We start from the raw sequence: 22,581 nt of genomic DNA, 5'->3' as shown, positions 1-22,581 counted from the left end.
CCTCTAAAACCATACAATCCACACATACCTCTTAGCTGACAACTATAAGGTCTACGGTTTTTCTCCTCAGACTTTCCTTCACTAAGTCACACGGTTTGAAGTCATCATGGTGGCACACACACTAGCCTAGCACTCAGGAAATGGAAACAAGTGGGTCAGGAATTCAGGATCATCTTTGGCTACAGCATAGAAGTTTCAGGGCCAGCATGGACTACGTAAAACTCTGGATCAAAAAACAGAATTTGAGAAGGGAGGTGGGGGAGCATAAATTCATAGATTCCACAATAATAACTGAAGGCCTAGAAAAGTCTTTGATATTAACTACAGTTAAGTATGAATGTGGATTTGCTAACTCATAAAAGAAATACAAATATCCAATAAATCTATAAAAATGTTCAATTTAGGTCAAAGGTCCTTCGTAGTTTTGTTCAGCAGTCTCTGAGGCTTGGGGAGAAGTAATGGGGCTTTATGGAAGGATAGTATGGGGCTTAAATACCTGTGATGGAGCAGTAGACGATGTGAGGCGCAATCTTATCTATATCTGCATATCCTAGGCCCATCTCAGAAAGCTTCCCAGGGACATAGTTTTCCACAAACACATCACAAATGGCTGCAAGCTGAAGAAAGAGGTAAAAGTTAATCAGATTTTTGAGGAACTTCCAAACCTCTAACAATTCTTTCCACATAATAGAATTTCAATTTCAATTTCAATTATTACATTGCAAGAATTCAGAAAAAATTCAAGATAAATTAAGTATGTTTATGCTTTTATGTATATAAAAGATCTGATCAATTACTTGAACTGATACTGTCAAGAAAACGATGGTTATGTATTGTAAATGTGTACTAATAAATAGATTTTGTACCCTGCAAATGTAAGAAACGTTTACTGAACATGGTCTATCCAAAGATATTCTCAGAAGAATAAATAAAAATAAAATGTAAGTATATAAAATTCATACAAAAATCTTGAAATTGTCACCCCAAAACTCTAAATACAATATTACAGTTGATTTTTATTCTGTAATGTTTCTAACTACAATCCAGTTTAATACGTTAGAACATGATTCTGAAATGACTTCTACTTCCAAGTGCTTTTTCAAAAGAATTTTATGCTTTTATGTATATAAAAGATCTGATCAATTACTTGAACTGATACTGTCAAGAAAACGATGGTTATGTATTGTAAATAGGTATAAGAGTAATTGTGGCTTCATAGAAGGAATTCGGCAGTGATCCATCTGTTTCAATTTTGTGGAATAGTTTGGATAATATTAGTATGAGGTCTTCTATGAAGGTCTGATAGAATTCTGCACTAAACCCATTTGGACCTGGGCTCTTTTTGGTTGGGAGACCTTTTAATGACTGCTTCTATTTCCTTAGGAGTTATGGGGTTATTTAACTGGTTTATCTGTTCCTGATTTAACTTTGGTACCTGGTATCTGTCTAGGAAATTGTCCATTTCCTGCAGATTTTCAATTTTTGTTGAATATAGGCTTTTATAGTAAGATCTGATGATTTTTTAATTTCCTCTGAATCTGTAGTTATATCTCCCTTTTCATTTCTGATTTTGTTAATTTGGACACACTCTCTGTGTCCTCTCATTAGTCTGGCTAAGGGTTTATCTATCTTGTTGATTTTTCTCAAAGAACCAACTTTTGGTTCTGTTGATTCTTTCTATGGTCCTTTTTGTTTCTACTTGGTTGATTTCAGCTCTGAATTTGATTATTTCCTGCCTTCTACTCCTCCTGGGTGTATTTGCTTCTTTTTGTTCTAGAGCTTTTAGGTGTGCTGTCAAGCTGGTGACATATGCTCTTTCCTGCTTCTTTCTGCAGGCACTCAGCGCTATGAGTTTTCCTCTTAGCACAGCTTTCATCGTGTCCCATAAGTTTGGGTATGTTGTACCTTCATTTTCATTAAATTCTAAAAAGTTTTTAATTTCTTTCTTTATTTCTTCCTTGACCAGGTTATCGTTGAGTAGAGCATTGTTCAACTTCCACATATATGTGGGCATTCTTCCCTTATTGTTATTGAAGACCAGCTTTAGGCCGTGGTGGTCTGATAGCACGCATGGGATTATTTCTATCTTTCTGTACCTGTTGAGGCCTGTTTTTTGACCAATTGTATGGTCAATTTTGGAGAAAGTACCATGAGGAGCTGAGAAGAAGGTATATCCTTTTGCTTTAGGATAGAATGTTCTATAAATATCTGTTAAGTCCATCTGTTAGTCTGTCTACGTCTCTGTTTAATTTCTGTTTCCATGATCTGTCTATTGATGAGAGTGGGGTGTTGAAATCTCCTACTATTATTGTGTGAGGTGCAATGTGTGTTTTGAGCTTTAGTAAGGTTTCTTTTACATATGTACGTGCCCTTGTATTTGGGGCATAGATATTTAGGATTGAGAGTTCATCTTGGTGGATTTTTCCTTTGATAAATATGAAGTGTCCTTCCTTATCTTTTTTGATGACCTTTAGTTGAAAATTTATTTTATTCGATATTAGAATGGCTACTCCAGCTTGCTTGGAAAGTTGTTTTCCAGCCTTTCACTCTGAGGTAGTGTCTGTCTTTGTCTCTGAGGTGTGTTTCCTGTCGGCAGCAGAATGCAGGGTCCTCGTTGCGTATCCAGTTTGTTAATCTATGTCTTTTTATTGGGGAGTTGAGGCCATTGATGTTGAGAGATATTAAGGAATAGTGATTATTGCTTCCTGTTTTATTCATATTTGGATATGAGGTTATGTTTGTGTGCTTTTCTTCTCTTTGTTTTGTTGCCAAGATGATTAGTTTCTTGCTTCTTCTAGGGTGTAGCTCGCCTCCCTATGTTGGGCTTTACCATTTATTATCCTTTGTAGTGCTGGGTTTGTAGAAAGATATTGTGTAAATTTGGTTTTGTCATGGAATATCTTGGTTTCTCCATCTATGTTAATTGAGAGTTTTGCAGGATACAGTAATCTGGGCTGGCATTTGTGTTCTCTTAGGGTCTGTATGACATCTGTCCAGGATCTTCTGGCTTTCATAGTCTCTGGCGAAAAGTATGGTGTGTTTCTGATAGGTGTGCCTTTATATGTTACTTGACCTTTTTCCCTTACTGCTTTTAATATTCTTTCTTTATTTTGTGCATTTGGTGTTTTGACTATTATGTGACAGGAGGAGTTTCTTTTCTGGTCCAATCTATTTGGAGTTCTGTAGGCTTCTTGTATGCTTATGGGTATCTCTTTCTTTAGGTTAGGGAAGTTTTCTTCTATGATTTTGTTGAAGATATTTACTGGTCCTTTGAGCTGGGAGTCTTCACTCTCTTCTATACCTATTATCCTTAGATTTGATCTTGTCATTGTGTCCTGGATTTCCTGTATGTTTTGGACCAGTAGCTTTTTCCGCTTTACATTATCTTTGACAGTTGAGTCAATGATTTCTATGGAATCTTCTGCTCCAGAGATTCTCTCTTCCATCTCTTGTATTCTGTTGGTGAAGCTTGTATCTACGGCTCCTTGTCTCTTCTTTTGGTTTTCTATATCCAGGGTTGTTTCCCAGGTGTGTTCTTTCTTGATTGCTTCTATTTCCATTTTTAATTCCTTCAACTGTTTCATTGTGTTTTCCTGGAATTCTTTCAGGGATTTTTGTGATTCCTCTCTGTAGGCTTCTACTTGTTTGTTTATGTTTTCCTGTGTTTATCTAAGGGAGTTCTTCATGTCTTTCTTGAAGTCCTCCAGCATCATGATCAAATATGATTTTGAAACTAGATCTTGCTTTTCTGGTGTGTTTGGATGTTCAGTGTTTGCTTTGGTGGGAGAATTGGGCTCCGATGATGCCATATAGTCTTGGTTTCTGTTGCTTGGATTCCTGCATTTGCCTCTCGCCATCAGATTATCTCTAGTGTTACTTTGTTCTGCTATTTCTGACAGTGGCTAGACTGTCCTATAAGCCTGTGTGTCAGGAGTGCTGTAGACCTGTTTTCCTGTTTTCTTTCAGCCAGTTATGGGGACAGAGTGTTCTGCTTTCGGGCGTGTAGTTTTCCTATATATAGGTCTTCAGCTGTTCCTGTGGGCCTGTGTCCTGAGTTCACTAGGCAGGTCGCTTGGAGTAGGAAGGTTAGTCTTACCTGTGGTCCCGAGGCTCAAGTTTGCTTGTGGGGTGTTGCTTACGAGCTCTCCACAGCGGCAGCAACCAGGAAGATCTGTGCCGCCCTTTCAAGGAGCTTCCGTGCACCAGGGTTCCAGATGGCGTTTGGTGTTTTCCTCTGGCCTCAGAGACGTGGGCGGAGTGCAGTCTCTTCTGGTTTCCCAGGCGTGTCTGTCTCTCTGAAGGTTTAGCTCTCCCTCCCACAGGATTTGGGTGCAGAGAACTGTTTATCCGGTCGGTCCCTTCAAGTGTCTCAGACGCAGCGCACCTGCTGCTCCTGGGTCCTCCTCTACAGGAACCCAGAGGCCGTATACAGTTTCCTCTTGGGCCAGGGATGTGGGCAGGGGTGGGCAGTGTTGGTGGTCTCTTCCACTCTGCAGTCTCAGGAGTGCCCACCTGTCCAGGCGGTGAGGGCTCTCTCCCACGGGGTTTGGGAGCAGCGAGCTGCTGCGGGCAGGGATCCGTGGGTTTGGGACTCCCGCTAAACACCGGAAGTGCCCTGTCCTAGAGGAATTTTGCCTCTGTGTGTCCTGAGTTCACCAGGCAGGTCTCTTGGAGCAGGAAGGTTTGTCTTACCTGTGGTCCCGATGGCCATGTTTTTTTGAAAGGATTTTTCGCTCATATACATCCTGACACACACAATACATCCTGACCACAGTTTTCCCTCACTCAAAGCTCCCCAGCTCCTCCCCACATCTCTTCTTCAGATCCAATCCCCTTCTCTTTTCCTTCAGAAAAGAGCATGCCTCTAAGACACAACAACCAAACAGAACAAAACAAGATATAATGAAACAAGGCAAAAAGACCTCAAATAGAGGCTAACAAGGCAACCTAACAATAGGAAAACTGTCCCAAGAACAGGAAAAAAAGGCCAGAGACACACTCACTCCCTTGTGGTTCTGCATTCTGCTTTCTCTCTTGGGTTGTCCTGGCACTGTATATTGGGCAAGAAAGGACGAAGTGGAGCCCAGAATATGTGGGTCAGCAGGATGGGGAAAGGAGCTAGCATACAGCTCGTTTAGATGGTATTCAGTGAAACACCTTGTGTGCAGATACATTATTTGGAGTGAACAAAGGCTATGTAAATCTTGGAGAGTAGGAAAGGTTTTTTCTTTGTTGAATGAACACTGACTGGAGCTTAAGGAACTGAGAATGCCTCATTCATGGGAAGGCATTACAGGTGCCTTCTGGGTATGTCCTTATCTGGAGAAAGTTAGTTGAACCTGTAATTTCACCAAAGACTGTGTGACATTCTTCAGGTAGAAGATGTGGGGGTTAGGCTCCCCAGATAAGGTTAGGCAGAGAAGAAGTTCCACTGGAAAAGGGAGTACTCTACTTTGCTTCAGGTTCAGGGATCTGTCCATAGCAGGGTTTCCCAACACTCACACTGCTAGGAGTCCCAGAAAAATACCAACCCAACATCCATGACATATATCACATTATCTGGTGCAGACCCATGCAGGTCCCTTGCTTGTCACTTTAATCTCAATGAGCCCATGTGAGTACTGCTTAGTTCATCCAGTGGGCTGTGTTCTCCCAGTGTTCTCCATTCCCTCCGATTCCTATTGTCTTTACTCCCACTCTTCGATGTGCTTCTCTGAAATCCAAGGGGAGGGACCCAAAGGAAACTTTCAATTTAGACTCCTCTTTACATAATGTCTGACTGTGGGTCTCTATACCTATTCCCATCTGCTGCTGGAAAAGCCTCTCTGATGATAACTGGACAAGGTGCTAATTTGTGAATATAGTATAACATCATTAGAAATAATTTTATTGATTTTTTCACCAGTCCTGTTTGGTTCTATCCTAAGTCTCTGGGCTATGTCTCTGGTTTGTGGCCATCTAGGCTGTATATAGGGCATGGGTTCCCTCTCCTGGCGTGGGCCTTAAATTAAACCAGACATTTGTTGGCCACTTCCACAAGTTCTGTGCTACCATTGCCCCCACAGCATATCTTTAAGCAGGACAGATTATAGGTCAAGAGTTTTGTGACTGAGTTGGTGTCCAGGATTCTCTTTCCATAGCCTACAAAGTAAGATCATAGAGGTAAAGGGTGTATGCAGGAACTAGCTAGACACATTCAGTGAGCTGTGTGAATGTTGTCCTCAGCAACGGGGCTCCACTGTCAGTTTTCTGGAGAGCAGCTCTGTCCAAGTATCAGCCTGGATTGTTTAGGGATTGTCTTAGGGTTTCCATTGCTATGAAGAGACACCATGACAACAGTTACTCTTAAAAAAGGAGAACATTTAGTTGGAGCTGACTTATAGGCTCAGAGGTTCACTCCATTATCATCAAGGTAGGAGCATGGCAGATTCTAGGTAGGAATAGTGCAAAAGGAGTTGAAAGTCCTACATCTTGTTCTGAAAACAAACAGAAGATCGACTCCTCAGGCAGCTAAGAGGAGAGTCTCAAAGCCAACAAGGCCATTCCTAATAGTGTCACTCCCTGGGTCAAGCATATTCAAACCACCACAGGGATCTCCATGGATACTCTTGGCCAACAACTCACTGAATACAACATAGTCCCACCACTTAGAAGCCTTGCTTGGCTACTAAAAATACCCAGTTCAGAATCTATATCCTTGCTAGGATCACTCTCATATATTTCAGGAAGTATCAACTGCAATGTTTCCACACTAGACCCCAAACACTCTCCAATTTTATCTCTCTCTCCCTGAGTTCTCCTCCTCCATCCACTACCCATCCCTACATGATCCCCCCCAACTCCTCCACCCTGTCCCCATATGTCCCCAGTCTGCCCACAGTATTTTTATTTCCATTTACCAGAGACAATCATGCATCCTCTCTAGAGCTCTCCTCTTTACCTACCTCCCTGGGTCTGTGGATTTTAGCTTATCATTTACTTAACAGATAATATTCACTCATAAGTGAATACATAGTGCATTTGTCTATCTGGGTCTGTGTTACCTCACTTGAGATATGTGCAGGTTTGAATATGCTTCACCCAGGAAGTGACACTATCAGGAGGTGTAGCCTTGTTGGGTGAAGTACGTCACTCTGGGGGCGGGCTTTGAGACCCTCCTGTCAGCTGCTTGAGGATTCGGTCTTCTGTTTGCCTTTGGAATAAGAGATAGAACTCTGAGCTCCTCCAGCACCATGCCTGCCTAAATGCTGCCATGCTTCCCACCACAATGATAATGGACTGAACCCCTGAACCTGTAAGCAGGTGCCAATTAAATGTTATTCTTTATTAGAGTTGTTGTGGTCATGGTTTCTCTTCACACCAATGAAACCCTAACTAAGACAGGCTAATTTTTCCTAGTTGCATCCTTTTGCCTTCAAATTCCATGATGTCACTTTTTAAAATAACTGAGTAATGTTCCATTGAGTAAATGTACCACATTTTCTTTATTTATTTTTGGCTGAGGGGCATCAAGGTTCTTTCCAGTTCTTGTTATTATGAATAAAGTTTCTATAAATATAGCTGACCAAGTGTCCTTGTGGTAGGATGAAGCATCCTTTCGGTATATACCAAAGAGTAGTATAGCTAGGTCTTGAGGTAGATCAATTCCCAAATTTCTGTGGAACTACCATATTGATTTCCATAGTGGCTATACAAGTTTGCACTTCCACCAGCAATGGAGGAGTTTTCCCCTTGTTCTACACCCTTGTCAGCATGAGCCATCACTTGTGTTATTGATCTTAGCCATTCTAACGTTGTAAGATGAAATCTCAAAGTAGTTTTGATTTGCATTTCCCTGAGGGCTAAGAATGTTGAACATTTCTTTAGATTTTTCTCACCTGTGATGGCTATTCTTGGTTGTCAACTTGACTATATCTGGAATGAACTACAATCCAGAAATGGAAGCATACACATGATCCAGATCTTAAGGCATTAAGACACATGCCTTTAATCTAGATGTTGAGGTGGGAAGTCACACCTTTCATCTGGGCCACACTATATAATGACAGTGGAAGAAGGAAGGTTTCATTCTCCTTTGCCTGCTTACCTTCACCTTGCTAGTATTTTGTTAGCATAGCAGCCTACCTCTTTGGGATTCCAGCATGTACAGAAGACAAACTGAGACACCCAGCCTTGTGGGACTGAGCAACTACTAGATTCTTGATCTTTCCATTCAGAGCTAGCCATTTGTAATTAGTTGTACTGCAGCCTGTTAGTCATTCCAACAAATGCCCTTTATAGATATAGAAATATTGTATACATATATTTATTTATATATACATATGTGGTATATAGATATTCATTTCATAAGTTCTGTGATTCTAGAGAATGCTGACTAAAATATCAACTGAGAGATTGAGTTTTAAACTAGCTCAAAACTCAGCAAGAGGATCTGACTCAGGAAGACAGATGGTTAAAAATGCAGGAGGACTGGTGCAGACTCACTGACCCTCTGGATGTCACCGGAGTAAATGAGTAACAGGTTCTGTTCTGCCCCTGTGATGTTTGTTCAAGCCCCCATTGTGCCCTACAGATAATGTTCCAGCCATTGTGTCCTGCAGATAGTATTCCAGGAAACCGGCCAAAGCCTAACCAGATGTGTTTCAGATGCAGTTGCCTCGTCAACTCTGACAAACATTTACCCTAAAGGACAAGAATTAAGATCTGTTCTCAGAAGAATGAGGACTTGACCTTTCCCCTGATTTAAACCCTAGAGTCTTAAGAACAATCCTGTGATTTTGAGAGTTTCCCCTTGTGACATTTTTGGTATTTCCTTTTGACATCCCCTCATCTGCTGGGGCTTGTGACTTCTTCCTTTAAATAGCCCTTCTCCCAGCCACTCAGGGTCGACACCTCTATCTCCTGCATGGGATACGTGTTGACCCGGAGCTCTCCGCATTAAACCTCACCTCTGCTTATTGCATCAAGATTGGTCTCTCAGGGTTGGGGATTTGGCTCAGTGGTAGAGCGCTTGCCTAGCAAGCACAAGGTCCTAGTTCGGTCCCCAGCTCTGAAAAAAAAAAAAAAAAGATCGGTCTCTCGTGTGTCTGGGGTCCGCAACTTCCTGAGACTTGAGTGAGGGTCTCCCTTTGGGGATCTTTCACAACCATTTGAGACTCTTCTATTGAGAATTCTCCATTTTTAATTGGATTATTTGGGTTTTTTATATCTAGTTTCTTGATTTATTTATACATTTTGGAGATTAGAGCTCTGTCAGATGTAGAATTGGTAAAAAAAAAAAAAACTTTTCCAATTCTGTAGGCTTCCCTTTTGGTTTTATAAGATCTCATCTGTCAACATTGCCTTTAATTCCTGGATAAATGCAGTCCTATTCAGAAAGTTCTGTAGGGAAATAAATTTAAAAAAAACTAATTTTAAAAAACACAGCTAGACACAATAGTACACATCTGCAATGCCAATATTCAGGAAGCTGAGGCAGGGGGATAACATATTTGAGCCAGCATGTGCTTTACAGTAAAAACATTATCTCAAAAAATTGAAAATAATTTTTTAGATATGTATATGCAAAAATTCAAAGCAGCATTATTCAAATGGGCCAAAAGTGTCCATCCATAAACTAAGGTCCTCAGTTCTCAATTACAATGGAATTCTGATGATATATGCAATGTCACACACACACAAAAAAAACTTGAAAATATTTGCTAAGTTAAACCATCAGACACAAAAATATACAAATATTACATATCCTCACTTGCATTGACTTAACTAGACAAATTCATGGGTGTATGTGTGAGTAGAAAGTAGACTAGAAATTATGGAGGGTTAAAGAAAAGAATTGAAGAGCCGCTGCTTAGTAAGCTCAGCTTTCTCCTTAAACTGACAAAGCATTTTAGAAATAAGCAATAGTGATTGTTGTGCAACCTCATAAAAATGTAACTCATGCCACTGAGTTAAATAGGAATAAATGATTTACATTAAAATTTTTAATACTTATAGTTCACCAAATTTTAAAACTTAATGCTGGCTTTTAAAAAGGTATGGTGGCACAGACCTTTGATCCAAGCACACAGAAGGCAGGGGCAGTCAGCCTATTCTACATGGAGAGCTCCAGGCCAGCCAGAGCAATTTGCCTGAACCCTGTCAACAAAACAAAACATTAAGCCATATGGATACCTATATGTTTATATTTCTGAAGATTCTAATAAAACCTCAATTCACATGACAGATTCGAATACAAATACACCATAAGATCACTGTTTTAATAAGATAAGAAAAAAATGCGAGCGAAACACCCGTATGCATAAAAAATAAAAATAAATCTTTATATAAAATACTCTGAGATAGAAACAGGATAATGAACACTGACAATGAACTAAGTTGGAAGCATAATACCAAAAAAAAAAAAAGTAGGGAAAACCAATCTTGTAGTTTAAAAAGTAATAATTTCTGGTGCTGAGGAGCTTGCTCAGTCACTAAAGTGTAAAGTTTTACCTTTCATGCCTGAAAACCTTAGTTAATCTTCAGAACCCAAGAGGACTGAAAGCGATGGTAACATGTGCTTGGAATCCCAATATGGGGAACAGAGACATGGCTCCTGAAGCTTGCTGGCCAGCTGGTCAGTCAAGCCTACTGGGCAATATCCAACCCACTAAAAGACACTATCCAAAAAAGATGGTGGACAGTGACTGATGAACAATACCTAAGGTTGTCGTCTGACCTCCAAACACATATATATGCACATACATGAACACATTCACATGCACATCCACACAACACAAATAATAACCACTGAAGAGAAGACTTAAAAGACGCATAAACATATCAAGCAATAATGAACAATTTAGAAAAAACAAAACTGGTATCAACTGAAAGAAAAACTTTTCAAAGAAATGAAGTCCAGTTTATCCTGGGTGAATTGGTTTGGTTTGAAGAGTTACACAGCCAGAGAGCAGGAAGACAAAGAACAGACAGCAGGAGACACAGGAAATCTTCAGACATGTTCAGTCGCATGCTATGATGCAACGAAGAACTGAAAAGTAGGGGAAACAGAATAGGCACATGTGGTGACTAGAACAGGTAAGGGCAGCACCAGTGAGCTCTCCTCATCCCAGAAATGACTGGGGCAGGTACCATTTTAAAAAGACCCTGTATTAAAATGTTTAAAAATTAAAAATGGATAAATAAACTTTAAATGACCCTTGTAGAACCTGATATTGTTATTTTGCTAAATGCTTATTTTGCAAAACTGCCTTCTAGATATTTGTTTATATCCATAGACCTGGACTGCTCTCAATCTTGGTCAGAGATGCTTCATTTGCAGTGGATAGCAGTCAATGGAGAGATATGTAATTAGTCACCGTATCAAGGATAAAAGACTAGGTGTTCAGCTCTAAATGAAATACCTATATCAATTCCAACATTACCAAGGCTCTAGGAACATGGCAGAGAAGAGGGCAGAAAGAAAGTAAGAGCCTGAGAATGGAGATGAAATTAAGCTTTTTCAATTTAAAACAAAACAGCAAAAACTCTTGCTGAGCCTCCAGTTTGGTGGCCCCAGACTTCTGTGAACCCAACAATCTGAAACCTCAGAGCCAAAGTCACTAGAGTATACGTGGCCAGCAGAATACCTCTAAACTACAGGGAAGTAAAACCATACAGAATTCAATGATGTGGAAATTGTTGATAGCCAACATCTAAGGGGAACAAAGACTATGATTTGAGAGGGAGAGAAGGGAAGTTGTAGTGATGGTTACAATGGATTGTGCTTTGTTTTGTTTTGGTTTTCTTGAGACAAGGCCTCACAATGTTATACTGTGTGGCCTGAACTCTCTCTATACATAGCAAACATGCTCCAATCTCAGAAATCTATCCCTGCCTCCCGGATGCTAGCATTAAAAGCATCACCAACACACACAGCCTAAGACTAGAGTTTTAAGTGGCACAGGATACATAAGGAAAGACTTCTCTGAGGGAACTATCAGGAAAGAATTTACAATCTGATTTCCACATGCAAGAGAGCCCCAGGAACCCTGAGGCTACAGTGACCAATGGCTCCCACTCTCATTATCATATGCTGTATTGCATGCAGCCAGCTAGAGACAGGGGGTTTTAAAACCAAAGCTTTTCAACTTAGACACCTGTGCCAACAATTCACTCCATAAGTATTCTTCTTTATTTTATTATTTTACTTATTGGCTTATTTATTTATTTATTTATTTATTTATTTATCCTTTTATGTAACTTCCATTGCCACATATATGCCTCAGGACAGGGTGTTAGTTGATGGGTTGGCTAGCTGATTGGTTCATTGGTTTGGTGGTTGTTTGGTTGGCTGGTTTATTGCTCAGATACGACTTAGAACTATTATTTGCGTTTTTACACCCTGGTTACTAGAAGGCATTCTTTACTGTGTTATGTAGCCACATCTTATATACTTATATACTCCTCCCCAACTTATGCTTGCATCTTTTCTTCTTTCTTTCAACCTTACCCACCTATCTTTCTACATCTTGATTATAACTTTCACGGCTTTAACAATTTTGAAAATCTGTGGATCTTAACATTATCCCAATTATCCCCTACTGACTACTTTACCACAGCATTTTTTTCCAGGTGAATCTAACATTTAATCACTATTCTTACTCACTCTACTTCCTTTCTACTCCTAATCTTTTTACTAAATTGGAAGTATCCCCCCATGCTGCCTTCTGTCATTTAGCTACAGCAGTATTGAAGTCAAAAGAGTCACGGTTGTGAATTGGCTAAAATGACAAATGGGTGTGGTCACATCGAACATTTTGAGTAACTCTCCCAATTATATCCTATTCATGCAAAAACATAGAACTTACACTAGGCACCTTGAGCTCCTGGACTAAGAAATTATTTTCTGAGCTACACATGCATCTTTACCATGTCCAAGTCCCATGAGAACATTGCTAACACTTCATCTTAAAGACTATAGCTAAAAGTAATAAACCAATGCAAAGAAACCCCAACACAGTATCAGGAAACCCATAACAATGTAACTGCACCAAAAATTAGTGTCTTAGCACTGTATAATGTGACCCACTGAGAGAACTAGATGCAATCACTAACAGAAAAAAGAATAATTATAAGTATGTTCGATGGCATGAAAAGATAAAAGAAATACAGATAGTGATACAGGATATAGAAGAGGAATCCAAGGAAAAGATAGAAATCCTGAAGAAAAACAAACCTAAAATACTGGAATTTAAAAATAGTAGGTCAAATACAAAACAATCCACAGAAAGTCTGAGCAATAGAGTGCATTTGGAAAAGACAGCCTGAAGAGAAGGTGGAGGAACTCACAACCCAACAAGGATGAAGGGAAAACAGCAAGAAAGCATGAGAGGTATTCCGAGATATACACAACACCAAAGACCAAGTTCATGCATAGAAAAAGAAGAATCTGGTTCTAAAGAAAAAGGAAAAATTAAGAACCACATTAAAATTTTTCCAATCTCCTATCTCTTTAGCAAAAGAGATGCCAATCCAGATATACAATAGGTAGTTAAAACAGCAGGCAAACAAAAGCAAGGAACTTCCACTAGTCATAATATAATCAAAACACTAAACATATAGAAGAAAGGGAGTATACTAAAAGCAGCAACACAGATGGACTGAGTCACAAATAAAGGCAGGCTCATAAGAATAATACTAGACTAGTCACAGACAACTATTGAACTGAGAATGAGGTCCCCAATGGAGGAGTTAGAGAAAGGACTAAAGGAGCTGAAGGGGATTGCAACCCCATAAGAAGAACACAATATCAACCAACCAGACCCCCCCCCCCCCCAGAGCTCCCAGGGACTAAACCACCATCCCAAGAGCACACAGGGATGGACCTATGGCTCCATCCACATATGTAGCAAAGGATCGCCTTGTCCGGCCTCGATGGCAGAAGCCCTTAATTCTGTCAAAGCTCATGCCCCATTGGAGGGGAATGTCAGGTCAGGGAGGTAGATGGGTAGGGGAGCACCTTCATAGAAGCAGAGGGAGATAGTAGGTTTCTAGAGGGAAAACCGGGAAAGGGGATAACATTTGAAATTTAAATTTAAAAAATCCAAGAAATATATATATATATATATATATATATATATTTTACTTCTGAAAAAAAAAAACCCACTGACCCAACTACCATACCCAGAAACTCTCTCTGCCATAAATGAAGGAAAAATTAAACCTTTTCTGTAATGAGATTAGACTATAGGAATTTATGACCATTAAGCCAGCACTATAGGAGATGGAATTCTTCAAACTGAAGGGAAAAGTAAAGGCCACGGGAAATAATCAACTATGCTAGGATAATAGCTAAGCAAGAGAGGAAGAGAACATAAAAAACAAAGCCAGCTGCTGCTGCAGAGAGCCCCTGGGCAGCACCCCACGAGCAAACCTGAGCCTCGGGACCACAGGTAAGACCAAATTTTCTGCTGCAAGAAAGCTGCCTGGTGAGCTTGGGACACACGGAAGCAGAATTTCTCTAGGCCGGGCACATTCTGTGTTTACCGGAAGTCCCACACCCGCGGATCCCGGCCCGCAGCAGCTCTCTGCTCCCAGACACGGTGGAGAGAGACCCAACCGCCTGGTCAGGTGGGCACTCCTGAGGCTGCAGAGAGGAAGAGACCACCAACACTGCCCACCCCTGCCCACATCCCTGGCCCAAGAGGAAACTGTATAAGGCCTCTGGGCTCCCGTGGGGGAGGGCCCAGGAGCGGCAGGACCCCTGCCAGAGACACCGCCGGAACCTGAAAGAAACAGACCGGATAAACAGTTCTCTGCACCCAAATCCCGTGGGAGGGAGAGCTAAACCTTCAGAGAGGCAGACAAGCCTGGGAAACCAGAAGAGACTGCTCCCTGCAGACACATCTCGGACGCCAGAGGAAAAAGCCAAAGACCATCTGGAACCCTGGTGCACTGAAGCTCCCGGAAGGGGCGGCACAGGTCTTCCTGGTTGCTGCCGCTGCAGAGAGCCCCTGGGCAGCACCCCACGAGCGAACTTGAGCCTCGGGACCACAGGTAAGACCAAATTTTCTGCTGCAAGAAAGCTGCCTGGTGAACTCAAGACACAGGCCCACAGGAACAGCTGAAGACCTGTAGAGAGGAAAAACTACACGCCCGAAAGCAGAACACTCTGTCCCCATAACTGACTGAAAGAGAGGAAAACAGGTCTACAGCACTCCTGACACACAGGCTTATAGGACAGTCTAGCCACTGTCAGAAATAGCAGAACAAAGTAACACTAGAGATAATCTGATGGCGAGAGGCAAGCGCAGGAACCCAAGCAACAGAAACCAAGACTACATGCCATCATCGGAGCCCAATTCTCCCACCAAAACAAACATGGAATAGCCAAACACACCAGAAAAGCAAGATCTAGTTTCAAAATCATATTTGATCATGATGCTGGAGGACTTCAAGAAAGACATGAACACACTTAGGGAAGCACAGGAAAACATTAATAAACAAGTAAAAGCCTACAGAGAGGAATCGCAAAAATCCCTGAAAGAATTCCAGGAAAACACAATCAAACAGTTGAAGGAATTAAAAATGGAAATAGAAGCAATCAAGAAAGAACACATGGAAACAACCCTGGATATAGAAAACCAAAAGAAGAGACAAGGAGCTGTAGATACAAGCTTCACCAACAGAATACAAGAGATGGAAGAGAGAATCTCAGGAGCAGAAGATTCCATAGAAATCATTGACTCAACTGTCAAAGATAATGTAAAGCGGAAAAAGCTACTGGTCCAAAACATACAGGAAATCCAGGACTCAATGAGAAGATCAAACCTAAGGATAATAGGTATAGAAGAGAGTGAAGACTCCCAGCTCAAAGGACCAGTAAATATCTTCAACAAAATCATACAAGAAAACTTCCCTAACCTAAAAAAAGAGATACCCATAGACATACAAGAAGCCTAGAGAACTCCAAATAGATTGGACCAGAAAAGAAACACCTCCCGTCACATAATTGTCAAAACACCAAACGCACAAAATAAAGAAAGAATATTAAAAGCAGTAAGGGAAAAAGGTCAAGTAACATATAAAGGGAGACCTATCAGAATCACACCAGACTTCTCGCCAGAAACTATGAAGGCCAGAAGATCCTGGACTGATGTTATACAGACCCTAAGAGAACACAAATGCCAGCCCAGGTTACTGTATCCAGCAAAACTCTCAATTAACATTGATGGAGAAACCAAGATATTCCATGACAAAACCAAATTTACACAATATCTTTCTACAAATCCAGCACTACAAAGGATAATAAATGGTAAAGCCCAACATAAGGAGGCAAGCTATACCCTAGAAGAAGCAAGAAACTAATCGTCTTGGCAACAAAACAAAGAGAATGAAAGCACACAAACATAACCTCACATCCAAATATGAATATAACGGGAAGCAATAATCACTATTCCTTAATATCTCTCAATATCAATGGCCTCAACTCCCCAAAAAAAGACATAGATTAACAAACTGGATACGCAACGAGGACCCTGCTTTCTGCTGCCTACAGGAAACACACCTCAGAGACAAAGACAGACACTACCTCAGAGTGAAAGGCTGGAAAACAACTTTCCAAGCAAATGGTCAGAAGAAGCAAGCTGGAGTAGCCATTCTAATATCAAATAAAATCAATTTTCAACTAAAAGTCATCAAAAAAGATAAGGAAGGACACTTCATATTCATCAAAGGAAAAATCAACCAAGATGAACTCTCAATCCTAAATATCTATGCCCCAAATACAAGGGCACCTACATACGTAAAAGAAACCTTACTAAAGCTCAAAACACACATTGCACATCACACAATAATAGTGGGAGATTTCAACACCCCACTCTCATCAATGGACAGATCATGGAAACAGAAATTAAACAGTGATGTAGACAGACTAAGAGAAGTCATGAGCCAAATGGACTTAACGGATATTTATAGAACATTCTATCCTAAAGCAAAAGGATATACCTTCTTCTCAGCTCCTCATGGTACTTTCTCCAAAATTGACCATATAATTGGTCAAAAAACCAGCCTCAACAGGTACAGAAAGATAGAAATAATCCCATGCGTGCTATCGGACCACCACGGCCTAAAACTGGTCTTCAATAACAATAAGGGAAGAATGCCCACATATACGTGGAAATTGAACAATGCTCTACTCAATGATAACCTGGTCAAGGAAGAAATAAAGAAAGAAATTAAAAACTTTTTAGAATTTAATGAAAATGAAGATACAACATACTCAAACTTATGGGACACAATGAAAGCTGTGCTAAGAGGAAAACTCATAGCGCTGAGTGCCTGCAGAAAGAAACAGGAAAGAGCATATGTCAGCAGCTTGACAGCACACCTAAAAGCTCTAGAACAAAAAGAAGCAAATACACCCAGGAGGAGTAGAAGGCAGGAAATAATCAAACTCAGAGCTGAAATCAACCAAGTAGAAACAAAAAGGGCCATAGAAAGAATCAACAGAACCAAAAGTTGGTTCTTTGAGAAAATCAACAAGATAGATAAACCCTTAGCCAGACTAACGAGAGGACACAGAGAGTGTGTCCAAATTAACAAAATCAGAAATGAAAAGGGAGACATAACTACAGATTCGGAGGAAATTCAAAAAATCATCAGATCTTACTATAAAAACCTATATTCAACAAAATTTGAAAATCTTCAGGAAATGGACAATTTCCTAGACAGATACCAGGTATCGAAGTTAAATCAGGAACAGATAAACCAGTTAAACAACCCCATAACTCCTAAGGAAATAGAAGCAGTCATTAAAGGTCTCCCAACCAAAAAGAGCCCAGGTCCAGACGGGTTTAGTGCAGAATTCTATCAAACCTTCATAGAAGACCTCATACCAATATTATCCAAACTATTCCACAAAATTGAAACAGATGGAGCACTACCGAATTCCTTCTACGAAGCCACAATTACTCTTATACCTAAACCACACAAAGACACAACAACGACAGAGAACTTCAGACCAATTTCCCTTATGAATATCGACGCAAAAATACTCAATAAAATTCTGGCAAACCGAATCCAAGAGCACATCAAAACAATCATCCACCATGATCAAGTAGGCTTCATCCCAGGCATGCAGGGATGGTTTAATATACGGAAAACCATCAACGTGATCCATTATATAAACAAACTGAAAGAACAGAACCACATGATCATTTCATTAGATGCTGAGAAAGCATTTGACAAAATTCAACACCCCTTCATGATAAAAGTCCTGGAAAGAATAGGAATTCAAGGCCCATACCTAAACATAGTAAAAGCCATATACAGCAAACCAGTTGCTAACATTAAACTAAATGGAGAGAAACTTGAAGCAATCCCACTAAAATCAGGGACTAGACAAGGCTGCCCACTCTCTCCCTACTTATTCAATATAGTTCTTGAAGTTCTAGCCAGAGCAATCAGACAACAAAAGGAGATCAAAGGGATACAGATTGGAAAGGAAGAGGTCAAAATATCACTATTTGCAGATGACATGATAGTATATTTAAGTGATCCTAAAAGTTCCACCAGAGAACTACTAAAGCTGATAAACAACTTCAGCAAAGTGGCTAGGTATAAAATTAACTCAAATAAATCAGTTGCCTTCCTCTATACAAAAGAGAAACAAGCCGAGAAAGAAATTAGGGAAACGACACCCTTCATAATAGACCCAAATAATATAAAGTACCTCGGTGTGACTTTAACCAAGCAAGTAAAAGATCTGTACAATAAGAACTTCAAGACACTGAGGAAAGAAATTGAAGAAGACCTCAGAAGATGGAAAGATCTCCCATGCTCATGGATTGGCAGGATTAATATAGTAAAAATGGCCATTTTACCAAAAGCAATCTACAGATTCAATGCAATCCCCATCAAAATACCAATCCAATTCTTCAAAGAGTTAGACAGAACAATTTGCAAATTCATCTGGAATAACAAAAAACCCAGGATAGCTAAAGCTATCCTCAACAATAAAAGGACTTCAGGGGGAATCACTATCCCTGAACTCAAGCAGTATTACAGAGCAATAGTGATAAAAACTGCATGGTATTGGTACAGAGACAGACAGATAGAGCAATGGAATAGAATTGAAGACCCAGAAATGAACCCACACACCTATGGTCACTTGATTTTTGACAAAGGAGCCAAAACCATCCAATGGAAAAAAGATAGCATTTTCAGCAAATGGTGCTGGTTCAACTGGAGGGCAACATGTAGAAGAATGCAGATCGATCCATGCCTATCACCCTGTACAAAGCTTACGTCCAAGTGGATCAAGGACCTCCACATCAAACCAGACACACTCAAACTAATAGAAGAAAAACTAGGGAAGCATCTGGAACACATGGGCACTGGAAAAAATTTCCTGAACAAAACACCAATGGCTTATGCTCTAAGATCAAGAATCGACAAATGGGATCTCATACAACTGCAAAGCTTCTGTAAGGCAAAGGACACTGTGGTTAGGACAAAACGGCAACCAACAGATTGGGAAAAGATCTTTACCAATCCTACAACAGATAGAGGCCTTATATCCAAAATATACAAAGAACTCAAGAAGTTAGACCGCAGGGAAACAAATAACCCTATTAAAAAATGGGGTTCAGAGCTAAACAAAGAATTCACAGCTGAGGAATGCCGAATGGCTGAGAAACACCTAAAGAAATGTTCAACATCTTTAGTCATAAGGGAAATGCAAATCAAAACAACCCTGAGATTTCACCTCACACCAGTGCGATTGGCTAAGATCAAAAACTCAGGTGACAGCAGATGCTGGCGAGGATGTGGAGAAAGAGGAACACTCCTCCATTGTTGGTGGGATTGCAGACTGGTAAAACCATTCTGGAAATCAGTCTGGAGGTTCCTCAGAAAATTGGACATTGAACTGCCTGAGGATCCAGCTATACCTATCTTGGGCATATACCCAAAAGATGCCTCAACATATAAAAGAGACACGTGCTCCACTATGTTCATCGCAGCCTTATTTATAATAGCCAGAAAATGGAAAGAACCCAGATGCCCTTCAACAGAGGAATGGATACAGAAAATGTGGTACATCTACACAATGGAATATTACTCAGCTATCAAAAACAACGAGTTTATGAAATTCGTAGGCAAATGGTTGGAACTGGAAAATATCATCCTGAGTGAGCTAACCCAATCACAGAAAGACATACATGGTATGCACTCATTGATAAGTGGCTATTAGCCCAAATGCTTGAATTACCCTAGATCCCTAGAACAAACGAAACTCAAGACGGATGATCAAAATGTGAATGCTTCACTCCTTCTTTAAATGAGGAAAAAGAATACCCTTGGCAGGGAAGGGAGAGGCAAAGATTAAAACAGAGACTGAAGGAACACCCATTCAGAGCCTGCCCCACATGTGGCCCATACATATACAGCCACCCAATTAGACAAGATGGATGAAGCAAAGAAGTGCAGACCGACAGGAGCCGGATGTAGATCGCTCCTGAGAGACACAGCCAGAATACAGCAAATACAGAGGCGAATGCCAGCAGCAAACCACTGAACTGAGAATAGGTCCCCTATTGAAGGAATCAGAGAAAGAACTGGAAGAGCTTGAAGGGGCTCGAGACCCCAAAAGTACAACAATGCCAAGCAACCAGAGCTTCCAGGGACTAAGCCACTACCTAAAGACTATACATGGACTGACCCTGGACTCTGACCCCATAGGTAGCAATGAATATCCTAGTAAGAGCACCAGTGGAAGGGGAAGCCCTGGGTCCTGCTAAGACTGAACCCCCAGTGAACTAGTCTATGGGGGGAGGGCGGCAATGGGGGGAGGGTTGGGAAGGGAACACCCATAAGGAAGGGGAGGGGGAGGGGGATGTTTGCCCGGAAACCGGGAAAGGGAATAACACTCGAAATGTATATAAGAAATACTCAAGTTAATAAAAAAAAATAAATAAAAAAAAATAAAAAAAAAAAACAAAGCCAAAAAAATTAACAAAATGGCAGTAAGCAATGCACAACTTTCAGCAACTATGAATATTAGTTGTCTTAATTTATCAATTAAAAAACACAGACAAGTAAATTGAATTTAAAAAGCAGAGATCAGCTTATTGCCTCTAAGGCATGCACCTCATAACAAAAGACACATACTGCCTTAGGCTAGAAGGATATAAATAGGTATTCTAAGCAACTGGACCCAGGAAACGATTGGGTGTCATTGTTATGATATCTGACAAAGCTATTAGAATAGCTTTTAGGAAAAGATAAAGAATGTTCACTTCATACTGATCAACAGACCACTCCATCAAAAGGATATTGCAATTCTAAAGATATACACCCCCAAAGTTAACCCTATTTCATAAAATTATTATTAGTGGATGTAAAGTCACAGACTAACCCTAACACAGTAGATCAGAGTGACTTCAACATCCTACTCTCACCAACTGGACAGAACATCCTGACATAAAACCCAAGCAGCTGAATACACCTGAAAAGGAAGTTTCTTGACTAGATCCTTGGAGATGGAAAGGCCCACCTTAAACCCAAATTATTTCAGTTCAGAAGACGTGCCCTAAATCTAGGCAAAACCTTCTACTGGCATCTTTAAAAAAGGACATGAAAGAAGGAAGCTTTTGGTTTTGTCTGCTTCCCCTCACTTTTGCTGGAAATTCAGTCCTTCACTAATATCACATCCTACTAATATCAGCTAAGACTTTTAGCCTCAAGTATTGAATTCTTAGACTGTCAGAAGACACCCACTGTTAGACTAGCAAGACCACAACCTATAAGATACTCTAATAAATATGATTGATAGATAGATAGATAGATAGATAGATAGATAGATAGATAGATAGATAGATTGATTGATAGATTGATAGATGGCTAGACAGACAGGTAGATGATAGTTATTCTATGAATTCTGTTCCTCTAGAGAACCCTGACTAATTTGCCATGCACCAAGTGACTTAACAGACATCTATAAATCCTGATCCAAACACTGCAGAATGCACATTTTGTTTTTCTCCGCAGTCAATAGAATTTTCTCTAAAATAGGACACATGTTAAGACACAAATAAAATCTTGGCAAATACAGTAAAATAACTACTTGTAGTTATCTAATACAATGAAATAAGACTATGGATGAGTGGTTCTCAACCTACCTAATGTGGTGACCCTTTAATGTTACTCATGTTACAGTGACCCCCAGTCATAAAATAATTTCATTTCTACTTCATAACTGTAATTTTGATACTATTACAAATCATAATGTAAGTATCTAATACGCAGGATATCTGATATGTGACCTCCAAGGGGGCCATGATCCACAAGTTGAAAACTGCTGCTAGAGATCAACAGCAAAAGAAACTCTAGTGCATATACAAACTAGTGTAATTTAAACAACACAAGAAATCAAGAAGGAAGATGAAAATACAACCTATCCAAGTCTTAGAAGAGAAGCTTGTAGCTCTAGAGGATCCAGAAGATATGTCCTCCCTAACACCATAAGTGGAATACCAGCAAGCGTGAAGCACTTTATGACTCTGGATGTCCAACCTTACAGTGGGATCCTCAGTTGTTCAA

The 22,581-nt window shown here is 40.2% G+C and overlaps 1 protein-coding gene across 12 annotated transcripts in view; it reads right to left on the bottom strand.

Moving 5' to 3' along the window:
* The window catches only part of Sugct (succinylCoA:glutarate-CoA transferase), an 857,841-nt gene that overhangs the window by 764,266 nt on the left and 70,994 nt on the right, over nucleotides 1-22,581 (bottom strand). For 9 of the 12 annotated variants that reach the window (XM_039095899.2, XM_039095902.2, XM_039095898.2 and 6 more), the window contains one exon: nucleotides 497-617. The exons of 2 other annotated variants lie outside the window; for them this stretch is intronic. In XM_039095899.2, coding sequence (XP_038951827.1) covers nucleotides 497-617 — 121 coding nt within the window. Of the gene's footprint in view, nucleotides 1-496; nucleotides 618-8,948; nucleotides 9,299-22,581 lie in introns of those variants that run through there. One more of the 12 variants, XM_039095907.2, reaches the window with a different exon arrangement.

This window comes from Rattus norvegicus, chromosome 17 (genome assembly GCF_036323735.1).
Source record: "Rattus norvegicus strain BN/NHsdMcwi chromosome 17, GRCr8, whole genome shotgun sequence".
NCBI classification, from domain to species: domain Eukaryota; kingdom Metazoa; phylum Chordata; class Mammalia; order Rodentia; family Muridae; genus Rattus; species Rattus norvegicus.
The sequence above is the reverse complement of the archived record's forward strand: the minus strand, read 5'-3'. Positions and strand labels throughout refer to the sequence as shown.